Source organism: Taeniopygia guttata, chromosome 5 (genome assembly GCF_048771995.1).
Source record: "Taeniopygia guttata chromosome 5, bTaeGut7.mat, whole genome shotgun sequence".
NCBI lineage: Eukaryota > Metazoa > Chordata > Aves > Passeriformes > Estrildidae > Taeniopygia > Taeniopygia guttata.
This window is the reverse complement of record NC_133030.1, coordinates 33,873,611-33,888,186: the sequence shown is the minus strand read 5'-3', so window position 1 is coordinate 33,888,186 and position 14,576 is coordinate 33,873,611. Positions and strand designations below refer to the sequence as shown.

General features: G+C 34.8%; 1 protein-coding gene across 20 annotated transcripts in view; it reads left to right on the top strand.

The window, feature by feature from the left end:
• Positions 1–14,576, top strand: part of RYR3 (ryanodine receptor 3) — a 195,754-nt gene that overhangs the window by 35,746 nt on the left and 145,432 nt on the right. For 19 of the 20 annotated variants that reach the window (XM_072930138.1, XM_072930144.1, XM_072930137.1 and 16 more), the window contains exons 2-3: positions 11,940–12,059; positions 13,819–13,926. In XM_072930138.1, the coding sequence (XP_072786239.1) occupies positions 11,940–12,059; positions 13,819–13,926 (228 nt within the window). Of the gene's footprint in view, positions 1–11,939; positions 12,060–13,818; positions 13,927–14,576 lie in introns of those variants that run through there. The other variant, XM_072930146.1, reaches the window with a different exon arrangement.

Sequence of the window (14,576 nt, the reverse complement as noted above, 5' to 3'; positions counted from 1 at the left end):
ACATTGTAAAATCTCCTGTGAGAATACTATTAAAAAAAATATCTGTAAAGGTTTCTTCTATCTTCATGTAGAAAGCAGCTAGCCTACAACTTCTTATAGTGACTGAGCAAATTCTGCTTTGTTTAATCTTTTTTTAGGACTTTTCGAATTTGTTTTGAGTTCATAAAATTTAAGGCAGATAATTTTTTGTCTCATTGCATGTCCCTAATTTTCAAAGTTGTATGCTAAGTATCCCTTTTGTCAACAGTTGATATAGACGGTGTTTAAAATCCTGAATGGTATTTGGTTCTGTAGAAAAATCCATATGATTTTTGCCTTAAAGTCAGCATTTAAGTTTCCTAGTAAAAACTGTTAGTCCAAAAGGGAAATCTTACATCTTTAACAAAGTGTGGTATTAAATAAATATCTGAAATAATTATAGTTGATAGTTCAGAGAGACTAGTCATATACAGAATACATGATTTAAAGAATATGCTAAATAAAGTGCATACCCATCCTCATTTTGAAATAGATATGATCTAAATGTTTGTTGCTGCTGGTATCTTTACTAATCTGGTACTGGTCATGCACTAAGATTCCAAAAGGCTGACGGCTTCTATTTGGATTCCTTCTTGCTGTCAGGTGTCAAGTTTTTTAAATTGGTTCATCTGTAATTGAGACAAGACACTGGCTATTCCATTAATACTTATGGAAATTTTTCAAACAGTAAAAAATTCTAAGCAAAACCCCACAGCTTGAGTTTATTATGCCAAAATTTCTTACATTTGTGAACTTCAGTTACAAGTTAATTTCTGAAATGAAATTTATTGTAAATTTGTTCTAATGGGTGTCCTGTGTTATATCTTCCTGTTACTAACTCATTGGCCTGCTTCACTTGCACCAGATGTAAAAGAAATGGGCAAAACAAACAAAATATATGCAACTATGTATATACAAAAAAATGTATCTTACATTCATTTCTCTCTCCAAAAGGATGCTTCATCAAAATGAATGTTAACAACTTCCTTTCCTAACATATCTAGTGTATTTCTTCATTTCCTTATATAACCCTTACCAGAGGTTATGAATGTGAGAGTTGCAAAGCATGCCAGTTCTGACACCCCAACTTGTAGAATCACAGAATGGTTTAAAGATCGTCTAGTCTAGCCCCTGCCATGGGCAGGGACATTTTTCACTGGATCAGGTTGCTCGGAGACCTGTTCCAATGATGGGACATCCACAGCTTTTCTGGACAACGTGTTCTGGTGTCTTATCACCCGCATTCTAAAATAGTTCTTTCTTGAGACCAATCTGAATCTACACTCCTTTAGTTTAAACCTGTTGTCCTTTATCCTGTCCTTGTAAGCCCTGGTAAAAAGTCTCTCTTCATCTTTATTATAAGTCCCCTTAAGTATTGAAACACTTTATTGAGATCTCCCCGAAGCCTTCTCTTTTCCAGGATGAACAACCTCAGCTCTCACAGCCTTCTTGATGAGACAATTGTTCCCACCCTCTCAGCCTTTCTTGACAAGAGAGCTGCTCCAAACCTCTGACTGTTTCATAGCCCTCCTTGGGACCTGCTCTAACATGTCCATTCAGAAAGTAATGATAAGGTACTTAGGCAGGGTACACCTTTCTTGGATAATTCCACTTCCTTGATCAGCATGGCATATATCTTAATTATTTTAGTCAATCTGCCATTCTATTAATTAACGTGTATGCTGAATGTCACTTTGTTTCTGTCACGATTTAAACCCAGCCAGCAGCCAAGACCCACGCAGCCACTCACTCTCTCCCACACCAGTGAGATCAGGGAGAGAATCAGAAGGGTAAAACCCAGAAAACCCCTGGATTGAGACAAAGATTAATAGGGAAAGCAAAAGCTGTGCACACCAGCAAAGCAAAACAAGGAATGAATTCAGCGCTGTCCATGGGCAGGCAGGTGTCCAGCCATCCCCAGGAGAGCAGGGCCCATCACCTGTAATGGTGAATGGGAAGACAAACACCATCACTCCAAACGTCCCCCCTTCTTCCTCCTTCCCCCAATTTTATATACTGACAATGACATCATATATTCTGGAATGTCCCTGTGATCAGCCGGGGTCACCTGCCCTGGCTGTGTCACCTCACAGCCTCCCATGCACCCCCAGCTTCCCCATCAGTGCGGCTGTACCAAAGCAGAAAAGGCCTTGGCTCTCTGCAAGCCCAGTGTGGCAATAACAAAAACATCTCTGTGTTATTAACCCTGTTTTCAGTACAAATCCAAAATATGGTCCTGTACCAGCCACTGTGAAGAAGATTAACTCTACCCCTGCTGAATCCAGAACATTTTCTTAATGAATGACAGGGCTCTGCCTGATAGGAGAGGACATATTTAATTTGCCTGAGGTGCACCAGCCTGGTCTGCACAGTTAGTTTACCCCAGCTCTATTAAGAAGTCATCTTTTTCTCATGCATTAGTTTAAAATCAAAGGAGTGATTTTTAAAAGATATTAGCACTCAGCTTTAATTATAGATGATAGATAAATATTTTGGGTATTACACTTGATCTTGGTATTTAGTGTGGATGCCCCTTTGTGGTCACTCTCATGCTATCTCATTTCCACAAAGAACTGCTCAAAGGGAAAAGTGGAGAAAGCTGTAATACAAAGGGCAGCAAACTATCTAAATGCTTCAATGTTAACTATACTGCCTGGATTTGGAATAAAACTAAAAAAGAAGCAAAATGGTCAATATTATGCTACTTGACTTTCTGAAGCAATTTTTTATTCAAAGAGGTTTGGTTTGCAGGTTTTTGGTGTGTGTATGTTTTCTTGCTGTATATTTGCTTATTCTGCCTTGCTGATGGCTTGATGCAAGCTATGGGAGTATGTTTCAGTGTTATGATTAGGCTTTTGTCCAACCACTGTTGAAGGAGTAGACTGACAACGGAAACCCCAACTCTATTTTTAAAATCTTCTGAGAACTGTCAGAGGGTGCTGTGTGAATTTCCATCAAAGAACTCTGCTGTCATCATAAGGATCCATTTGCAGTGAAGAGATTGTGGTTACTGGGAGAAATTTGTATATTTACTGGGGGAAGACAGGCCCCAGACAGGCCCCGCTTTGGTACGTTACTACAAAGAAATAGAGGCTTTTAATTTATAAAAAATGCTAAAATTAACCAATAGGAAGTACTGGAAGTAAAGCTAAATCTCCTGAGAATCCACCGCCCTATGACCACCACTTATTTAAGATCTGCTCTGGATATTGGCTTCCTTCATTTGTTTGTGTGTTTTGTGGTGATTTACAGTATGAGGTGTCTAAGCACACTTCTTTTTCAGATGTTAAACCATACTGCTTGCCAGGTTTATTTATAGACATTTATTTATAGACATTTAAAGCAAAGGAAAACCTAAGATGATATATTCATGTGACCTCTTCCTGATTCAATTATATGACTTGATGTCTGTATTTTGGGACCAAAATATTCATGCCGTATCCACTTCTGTGAGGAGGTCCTAATGAATTTTATCATATTGCAGCAGACCTGTATCAGCTTTTCTAATTACTGAAGTGAAAAATATAACTTGAACCTTTTATGACCCTTTTTTGGTTCATAAGCTGATTCTCATATTAAACCTTGCTTTAGGTTATTCTTGGATACATCCTCTAGTAAACAATATTCCTAGTATAAATTTATGGAGCAAGTATGTTAGGATTTATTGAAAAATTTAATCTTCGTGATTACAAGCGGACAGTGTGGGGAAAAGAAGTGCTTTCAAGAGATGTACAGAAGATTCATGTCTCTGGCAGAATGGCAAAATGTAGCTGCTGTGAGACAAAATTGGTAGTTCTGTAAACAGGAAACATTTGCTTTGCTGGCACATATGTAAGAGAAAAAACAATAAAAATGGTTTAATGGTTGGAAATGTAGTCTGGGTCTCTTTTTTTAAAAAGGTAATGATTAAACTTGTCCAGATAACTTATATTTCTTAGCAGTTTACAGTTTTCTTTAAAATTTTTCCCATAATTATAATTTGTGATTTATGTATTTTTTGATGAGCAGGCACAGGTTTTTTCTTCTGCTGCCTGATAATATGAATGAAACTCTTAAACATGGAAATACTGAGTAGAATATGGCAATGTGAGTTCCTGTTACACAGCCTTTTAAATTGAAGTATAAAGTTACCATAAGAGTATTTCAATTAGTACAAATAAGTATGTCCAAACATAAGTCTGAAAATTATTAAAATTCCAGAAATTTCTAAATGTTCAACATGGATAATATACATTGCATATTGCCTCTTTTTTTCTATTTTTATCTAATTTTATAAGGAAGCATAGGATTCAAGTTCGTATTAGTCAAGAAGAGGCATTTGAGATGCTGGTAATTGGATGTCTTGTTATTGTTTTGATCTGAAGAAGAGAAAAAGAGTAAAAAAATACACAATGAAACTGTCCTGGAAGGCACAATACACTTTATTCCCCTATGAACATTCTTAGTTTATGTCCAAAGAGGAGGCTCACAAGTTGTCATCCCTGTCAAAGCCCACAGGCTGAGGGTGATGGCTCCTGCTCCTTCACTTCACCATGTCTGTAGCACACCTTTCCCCACGAGCTTGGTGAGGCAAAGCTGCCTCTACCAGCCACCCACTCTTCAGGGGACCTCTGGATTCCACAGACACCCGTAGTAACGCCTGGGGACTGCTGATCAATGCTGAGCCTTCAGTAAACACCTGCCAGGTTGCATTTATAGTAACTACAGGTAAGTGTGTAAGCCTAGCAGGGTGAAGTTAATTTTTGTTTGTTTCTTTGTTTCTATGTGTTTTGGGTTTGGGTCAGTTTTGAGACTTAAAAGTGGTTTTTGAGGTTTTACTTGGTTTCCTGTTTCTTTTTTCTCATTACTAGTCAAAAAAAGAAAGAAGTTGCTTTCTATCTTGACAAAGAGTGGGCAAAATGAAAAATCCATGTCATACATTAGCTTTGTAATTGTAATAGAAATTACTTTTTAAGTGAGAAATGTCTTCCAACAGCAACAAAAAAAAAGTCCAAAATATTCAAAACTTCAATTAGCCAAATCTGTACTGCATACTCTACATGAGTGTGGATGCTGAGAGAGAGAAATGGGTGGTTTCCCAGGCATGATTCTGGGAAATGCTGTGAGAAACTCAAGAGAAAAGACTTATGAACAATTCTTAAGTTGCTGCACCTGGTGTTAGTGAACCTATGGAATGTGTTATGGAAACAGGTTTACCAAAGGGTGGTTTCTTAATTAACCAATCATGTGGAATGTATTGATTAAATGACCAATCAGGTCCACCTGTGTTGGACTAAGATCTAAAAGAAGACTCTCAATAAATGTGAGATCTTTTAGCATTTTGCCTTCTGATACGACTCCATGTCATCTCTGACTCAACTGTGACACAAGAATGTCAGTCATCATGTAACAATGAACAATTATTTTCTTTATTAAAAATAGAATTGCCTTAGCAAATAAATAAAGATTAATACAGTGGAGCTTTTGGAAATTTCCCCCAAAGAATTTTTTTTGACGTTTATACCTCAGTTATTTGGCAGAGGAAAAGTGATATGACCATGAAGCAAGCCTTCTGATGTACTTATGTACTTTGCTCTGAATCTGATTTCTACATGGACATGTGATACACAATTGTTCTTAATTGTAAGAAAATTACTTTATTTGTGCAGTACAGGAACCTAAACAAACTGAATTGTTCTAGCTAGATGGCAAATGAATACATTAAGTTGTTTTTTGGAACATAGCCTCAAACCCAAAACAACCCAAGTAAGATTTAATCAAAGAAGCTTTTAATTTTTATAAACTTAATTAGGAAGTCTAAATATTTAAGACTGTGTTGCCTTGGTAAATAATAAATTCATCAGCGAGAATTTTTCCCCATCCTTTATCTGAAGTAGAAGAGCAGTAGCAGAAATAATAAGCCATACCAGAATTGTTTTCTGAATCAGTTTTATGAAATTAATTTTTCACAGTGCAAAAGGGAGAAAAAATTACAAGTTTGCCAAGTGTTGCAGTAACATAATATTGTATGAGTTTATAGGTTTGAAAAGTTCTGTTCTTTTCAAATATGGAAGTAGTGGAATCCTTTAAAGTAATGTTTTATGAAGCTTCTGTTTTAGAATTAGTGGAATAATTTACTCTATCTACTAAGAAGCTAGAAACGAGGTAAATTATGAACTCTTTTTTAATGCATCACTTAAATGGCTTTATACAACAGAAACACATTGCTAACTCACTTTATTTTATACTAGTATTTAGGAAGTCTTGGTATGCTTCATCAGCTTGCTAACCGGAGTCACCTTTCTTCAATTACCTTCTTTAATGCAGCAAACCAAAGAATGGGTATGACAAATGTTTCATATATATCATCAGCCTTATACCAGGTATAAAATTTGACTACAGCACAGAGGTTGATTACTCTGCCAAAAAAAAAAAAAAAATAGATCAAGTGAAAAAGCACTTTGACTACTTACTTAATTCTATATTTTCACTGTTGTCTGGTGATTTAGACTTGCTTCCCACAAAACACTGTCTAGACATTCAGTGGCCTAACCTACAGATTTTATTAAAGCTGCTGTATTACCCATGATGTAGGTGGATATTGACTGTATAATCCTCCTTTCTTGTAAAAAATGGCTATGATGCATTGTTTTCTTGAGAATAAGACTTATACTGTTTGTATGATTATTATGAACATACAATTAAAAAATAATTATTTCCTCAATCTAAGTGAAATATGTATATGAATATGTATATGCTGAGCATGATGTCATATGGTCTGGAATGCCCCTTTGGTCAGCTAGGGCTGTGTCACCTCCCAGCCTCCCATGAATCCCCAAATTCCTTGACACCGTGACTGTAGAAAAAGCAGAAGAGGCCTTGGCTCTGTGCAAGACCTGCCCAGCAATAACAAGGAATTAGTGGGTACAAACAAACTTACCAAATCCACCTTTGGATTAAATATTGTCAACTCTGCATATATTTCCTTATTTTGTAAAGAAAAATGTAGACTGCAATTTCTGGTGAACTTCCCTTGTTTTCCAAGATTATTCCAGAAAACTCTAAAGAAATGCAGTCCTGTAGCAGAATCATTTTGTACCCAGAGTTCAAATGCTATCAAGATGTTTATTTGCATCCTGCGCTTTGTGATAGAGGAAGAGATGTGATATAATGTTATCTACCAAAGAGTGAAGGTGGCTGTGGGTTTTTATTTAGTTCATTTTTTTGCAGCACTGATCTCTAATCAGCAAGTGTCTCACATTAATCAGGCCTGCTTGTTTTACCATGTTTAATAGATATTTATTTCTTGAATGAAAGGATGTATTATCAAATAAAAGTTTTCCATGGTATTACAGAAGAATGTACTTTAAAATAATTCTGTATCACTTTGCATTTACGTTAGTCATTCCTGTGAAAGTATCTACCTGAATGTTTATTGCAGCTGTGAGTAAATTATAGGCAAAATATGTAATTTTTTTGAGAAAATTCTTTCTTCTTGTAGTCTAATAACAAAGTTTATTAATTAGCTAGAACTGTTTAATTTTCAATGTCATGTCAATTTTTTCAGTTTATTTCCAGCACTGAATATTATAGAGATTAAGTAGATGTTGACTCAGTAGGCAATAAACTAAATCTAGGGTATCATTTTCCACAACATTTGCATGTATATATTTACTGTATTCATGGTTCCGTGCTTGATAATATAAAATATATTGAAGTGTGTCTATTTTTGAATACAACCCCTATTCAGATTTATGTGTACTATATAAATCACTACTCTAAATGATGGAATATATATACAACATAAATGAAAAAGGAGTTTCACTAACTGTTGGAGTTTCCTTTTCTGAAATTCTGTGTTGAAATACTAGTGAACAGTGCAGGAGCAAGGTCATGCCAACAATGCACTAATTCACCTTGATCCTTGAATTCCTTTGCAGCAAGTCAAGTAATTGAGTAATAACTTTTTTTTTTTTTTAATGTTTTGACTTACTATTTTGTCACAGGAAACTCAGTTTAAGTTCACCATCACTTTATATTATGAAATCTGAGGATGAAGACAGCCTGAACATCAAGACAAAATAGTGTTTGGTAATGATCTACTGGACTGTGGTCCTTTAAAGATTAATTTTTAAAGTTATATAGTATACTGTTGAAGGCTAGAAATAAATGTTTTCTGTTAAAGGAAATTAAAGATTTAATGTATTCACAAAACATACTTTTTTGTAGAGTCAATATCTATTTTTGTAACTTGTTCATTCTTAAAATTAGAACATATTGTATTTGTAACTGTTTTAGAAATACCTTTGTTTCTCAGTTTATATTGACATTATTGTATAGTCAAATTTGGAATACAACTTCAGCTCTAGCCAAAGCAAGTAGAAATTTATTTTTGCAGTAGACAAAGTATGTGGTTACCTACTTTCAAAAGGAACCTCAAATCCCTCAAAATGTCTTTTTTCCTTTTTCCTAAAGTTATGCAGCGTCAATACATGAATGGACAATGTATGGTATTATGACATATTAGCTACATGACACTAGGTAAATTCTGCAGCATTTCAGACCACTTGAAATATATTTTAGCAATTTCAACATGTTTTAATGTATAAACCTTCTCAGGTTTGGAATGGAGTTACTTTGTGTGTGTCCTTTTGCTAAAGGGTTGAGAGATGAATCTTAACCAGATAAAAAAATTCTGGACAGAAAGGGAAAACTTCCACTTCCTCTTCATTCAGAATAAAAAAGTTAAGAATTGCTATGCATCAGTATTTGTGAATAGATGGAATGATGGTATTCTAGAATGTATCTCATCGTTAATTTGATGATGCCACTAGTGGAAACAAGTTATTAGTGTGTGTACTTTTTGAGGAAGAATAGCAAAAGCAGTTTCTTGTGCAAATGCCTCTCTGTAGTGGACCATTTATGGGTGTCCTTTCATGCCTGTGATTCTGTGCACTCTAAGCCTTTTTTTATTAACAACCTACCAAAACAAACAAGCAAACAAACCAAACAACAAAACCCCCACAAAAATCCCCCACAAAAACCCCAAACCCAACCTCCCCAAAAATAAATGGACTAGAATATGGAAATGCCAGAACTGCTAGATGAGAAAAATGGCATTTTAAACACTTACTGAATCAAAACCATTTAAATTTGTTGAATTCATGGTTCACAAACTAGGTACTGACAACAAGGTACTGCTGAGACATGGTCTGCATTTTCATGATAGCATAGCAACTCCATAAAACTCATTTCTATTAGCATCTTCAGGCCAGAAAAGCAATTACAGACCTCAGCCAGAATGATGTTTTGCCAGTGAGAATATGTTAATACTGAATTATTTTAACAGGGAATAATTGTCTCATTTGCAGATTATATAGGCTTTGCTAATTCTTTATGCTCAGTAATGAATGAATAGCTTTTAAAACTTTTCTGCAAAACATTCTGAAATACCATATAATATTTCTTGCCACTTTTAAAATACTATTGAAGTTTTTTTATCCTACATAGAATACCCAGCTTGTTAAGTGTTGTAGCACAAAGGAACAGGCACATTGGCCATTTAGAGGAATAACATAAAAACATCAGTGTTGAATGCTGCATACATTTCTTAAGACATTCTGTGCTTGTATTTTGAGATTACTGCACTTAATGATTGATAAAGCTTTTCTGATATCAGTGTAAATTCTAAGTGTTAAAAACAAAATAGTTAATTTATTTGATTAATTCTCATTTTAAGTAACTTTTATGTATGTTCATAGACTCTTACAACAGTTTGGGTTGAAAGGGATGTCCAAGATCATCCAGTTCCACCCCAATGCCATGGGTGGGGAAACCTTCCACTAGACCAGATGAAGCAGAGCTCCATCCAACCTGGCATTCAACACATTAAGGGATGGGGAATCCACAATTTCTCTGGGCAACCTTTGCCAGTGTATATCTACTGTAAACCTACATTCTTTCAGTTCGAAGCCCTTACCCCTTGTCCTATAACAGATAGGACATGCCCTTGTAAAAAGTCTGAAGACATAATTTTATTTTTTAGGGAACTATGAATTACAATAGAGGTTACTAATATACACCTCTGTGGAATGATGAATATTTCAGTGTAGTAGGGAAAATGAGTACAATTTGAGTTATATAGAAGTAATTTAATGTAATGATGTGTGTCCTAAGTTGACAATCTCAACTTTACTCTAAATTTTGGTATTTATAAATTCACTTTTTAGTATTTTACTATTTTTAGCTCTAAAATATGTATTTTCAAATATTGATACAGGAACTAGATGATGAAAAATGTTTTAAACATCTTTATTTTTATCTTACATGTGTTCTAATTTTTCCCCACCAAATCCACATGGTTCTTATGTCAATTTTTAAATTCATGAAGGGAATCATGTAGTGAGTGTTTAATTGTACTGGTAATATTTTACAACTTATTACACTGAATATCAAAAAGAAAAAAAATTAGTTTATTAATGAACCTGAAAGCTGAAAATTTCAGAGAGCATTTTATAGAAATAGGAGCAGAAGCAACAGGAGGAAAGACAGAATTAACTGATCTAAAAAACTAACTGCTACAGTTTTTTAGAATTGTCTGCAAAAATGTCTTGAATTCTTTTTCTGTACTGTTGAAACCACCATTGATTGTAATGCAAAGCTAGATAAGAAAAATACTGTCTATAACTGCTGATTAGTCTGAAATGTAATAGTTGCCTATTTCAGTAAGAAGTGGTAAATAGGCAGTGAAGGGTGAAGGGTCACCTAAAAAAAAGCCCTGTAACTTGCACTACCCAAGTGAAAAACATGCTTTTTATTTCCCTGTTTAAAGGGTGTCAGTTAGTTCCTTTGGTGAAAATGACTTTCCTTCTCCCAGCTTTTATTTCCAGTGCCCAAAGCCATAGCAGTGTCATGGTATTACAGTTGCATAAGGGAGTGTAAATAGCAGTGCTGCTTTTAGAACATAATTGTTCAAGTGATCTCAGAGTTCAGCACAGGCGGCTGTTGTGTATCTGCTTTGATAATAATAATTGACACCAGTAGGACTTTGTTGCTGGAGGGGACAGTGACATATCATATCACTTCTGTTTTATCAGCTTCTGCCCCCTTAAAAATTTGTCAGGCAGTGTCTTTTGGTAAACAGTTCTATGCCTGTACAAAAAAAAGTGCTTCTACATGCTACTCTCTCAGAGATTTTTTCTTAGTTAGTGGACATGTTTTGGAAAATAAAATTATTTTTAATTCTGTGTATAGCTTTGACACAGTCAAGCACTAAAATTAATCTCTTTTGGCTTCCTTATATCAGCTTTAGTATTACATATTAAGAGGTGAAAAAGGGCTTGGCACTTTATGTGTTCAGCGTTGTATTATGCAGCAATTTGTAAAGGTGCTTTTCCAGAGTGTTCTTATTCTTGGGACATGTTTTTTGAGGATCATGTTCTTATGACTGAACTTTCTTCTGAAAAATGCTTCTTGGATCTTTGGTTGTACATAAATATTTCTATGCTACGTGAAAACTTCAAAGTCAAGATTCTGAAAAATAGTCTTGATAGTTTACTGTGCTAACAAATATCACTGTTTGCAAAATTGCAGTAAAGGTTCTTTACAGCAGGCATTAAAAATATTTTGCTGAGTAAAACTGTGTAACAGTGTACTTACAGTTTGTTTTATATTGCTAAAGACAAAAAGAGAGAGCAGTTGTAAAAGCCTTGGAGACAATGTGCAGTCTTTGTCACTTGGATAAAGTCTTGAATATAATCTCTATTGAAATCTTTACATATTTGTAGATCTGTTATTGATATATATCAAAAGAATCTCTGCATATGTACATTCTATGATTTAGAAGTAGATTGCATTAATTTTCAACAGATGTTGCAGGTTTTCTTAATATTATAGTGTGCATGTAACTGCAAATTTTTTTCTTGTTCTTTGTATTGTGACAGGATGATGAAGTAGTACTTCAGTGTGTTGCCAGTATTCACAAAGAACAAAGGAAGTTTTGCTTGGCAGCGGAGGGACTTGGGAATCGCCTGTGCTTTTTGGAGCCAACATCAGAAGCTAAAGTAAGAAGCTGATACTCTCAACTGGTGCAACTGATCAGTGAATGTTAACCTACTTACTCACAAGTACATTAAATCATGGTTTCTTAAATACGATGCTAGAGGGACATTATGTGTGTTTTTCTTCCCAACCGCATCTTAGAATTGTTTGCAAAAATTTACTAGAGATTCCAAATGAATTTTGGGGCCCACCTGAGAACAGTGAAAAGCTGCTATTCCTCAAATAAGAATATTCCTGTAACTGAAATGCTATTTATTTTCAAGATTAAGTCTCCAGACTGTTATTTAAGTTCACTGAACTTCCATATTTCTATTACTGCTATGGTTCAAATATTCTGATACACTGGATTGATAATTTTGATAATTGATAATTAGAAGCATTGCCACCTGTCAGTTACTGGTGTTAAGCATTCCTCCTGACTTCATTATCAATCAAGAAGTTTTAACTTCTTGATAGATACCTACAGGGACAAGAATGATTAAGTAAAAGAGAATTTTAGATTAATAATGGAAAATTGAAAAAAAAAACCTAGAGAGATGTGAAGGAAAAAAAAAAAAATCCACACCACTCCAGGGTAATTATCAGAGCTTGAGAGGGGAAAGGAGAGAATAGATGAAACTGTAAACCTCTACAAAAGCATAATGTTAGGAATAAATCAAACAGAGGAGGACCTCCTCTCTCTCTTTGGTTTTCTCTGCATCTTTTTCCTTAATTGTTTTTATTTCTTCACTTTTCATCACCTTAAAACACAGTATTATCAATACTTTTATTCTCTCTTGTCACTCTTATTTAAAAAAGAAGTGCATATCCACTTTAAAGCTCATCCACAGCCATGATCTTTATCATGAATCACAGAATATGGAATTGTTAAGGTTGGGTAGAGTCTCTGAAGGTCATCTAGTCCAAACTCTGCTTGGAATAGCTTCAGACAGAACAGATTGCTTAGGACACTCAGATCAGAGTTTGAGTATCTCCAAAGATGGAGAGTCTACAACCTCTCTGGGTAACCTGTTCTACTGTTTACCATGCTCACAGTAAAAGTAGGGGGAGTTTGCTATATATTTAAAAAGTATTTCCTGTATTTCACTTTGTATCAATTTCCTCTTGTCCTTTTACTGGGTCCTACTCTGTAGTCTCTGGATCTGTCTTTGCTCTTTTCTGCCATGGATTTAGGTACATCGGTGGTTCCCCTTGAGACTTTTTTTCTCCTGGACATTATTTGGACATATCCATGCCAAGAAATTGGGAAAAAGTTTGCTGTGAAGTTTCACGTTTCAAAACCAGCGGACATATTGATACAAAAATCAGGATTTCCTAAAAGGGTTCACATTATTCTGTCATAATATTATCTTATCTATCTAGTTACTGCTGTAAATATCTTCTATCAACCTCATACATGATATAAGCTCATATACCTTCTCTTCTGTTTTGTCACTGACATTACAGAACAAATACAACTGTCATTCTAAAAGACAGGAAAACAATAATACACAGGGGAAAAGTTTTTGTATTTGAACCTGAAGAAGTTTCACTTTACTGTGAGGGATACAGGCCAAAGTAAAGAAAAATTGCTGTGTTGTCAATTCATGAAGAACACATTTATATTGTTTTCATACATGAGAGTAGCATAACCTCAAAAACAAATTAAAAGGCATTAAATATAGGTTCGAAAATTAAAATAAACACATGTACCAACAATTTTTCATCTTGTTTCACCTGTTCTTCTGATCTGTTCTTGCACTGTTTAATTTATTTTTACAGTATGTCCCTCCAGACCTTTGCGTCTGTAATTTCGTCCTTGAACAGTCACTGTCTGTCAGAGCCCTTCAGGAAATGCTGGCCAGCACAGGGGATAATGCTAGTGAAGGGGTAAGTAAATTGACCTCAAGGAACATTAAATCTGAATATAGATTTTCCTCATTTCTTTCCTTGCCCAGAGTTTTCTAGAAGAGGGTCCTGATGTCATAGTATTCTTGGGACATTATTGCTCCACTTCTGTAATCACATTAATTTCTCTTTGGCAGTGAGGAGCTGCTGCAACTGTGTTTTGAATATTTGTGATGCACAAATCCAGAAACATCATCAATTTGATTGCTTTGACCCTAATTCTCCAATTTCAGCTGACTCAAACTGAATTAAACTTTTATTCTCCTACAAACAGAGCATGATAAAACTCTATGGCTTTAGTTATTTTATAACCTAATGGCTTATTCTGTGTTTCAGATCTTTAACTGGCATATATTATTGCACAGATGAGAAAGATGGAGTTATATCACCTTTGATCTTACATTCTTTTTAATATTTCCAAAATATTCACCCCAAAATAAAGCTGAAAGATTTAATCTGATATTAATAATGATATATGAATATTTTATTTGGGATTTGAAGTAGAGGACATATAATCTCTTTGGTAAAAATGATCTCACTCTTGCTTAAGGAGCAATAGATTATAAAAAAGAATATAATCTGTTGTGCTGTATTTATTTTGAAACTCTCTTGTCTTACATTTATTTTGAAGT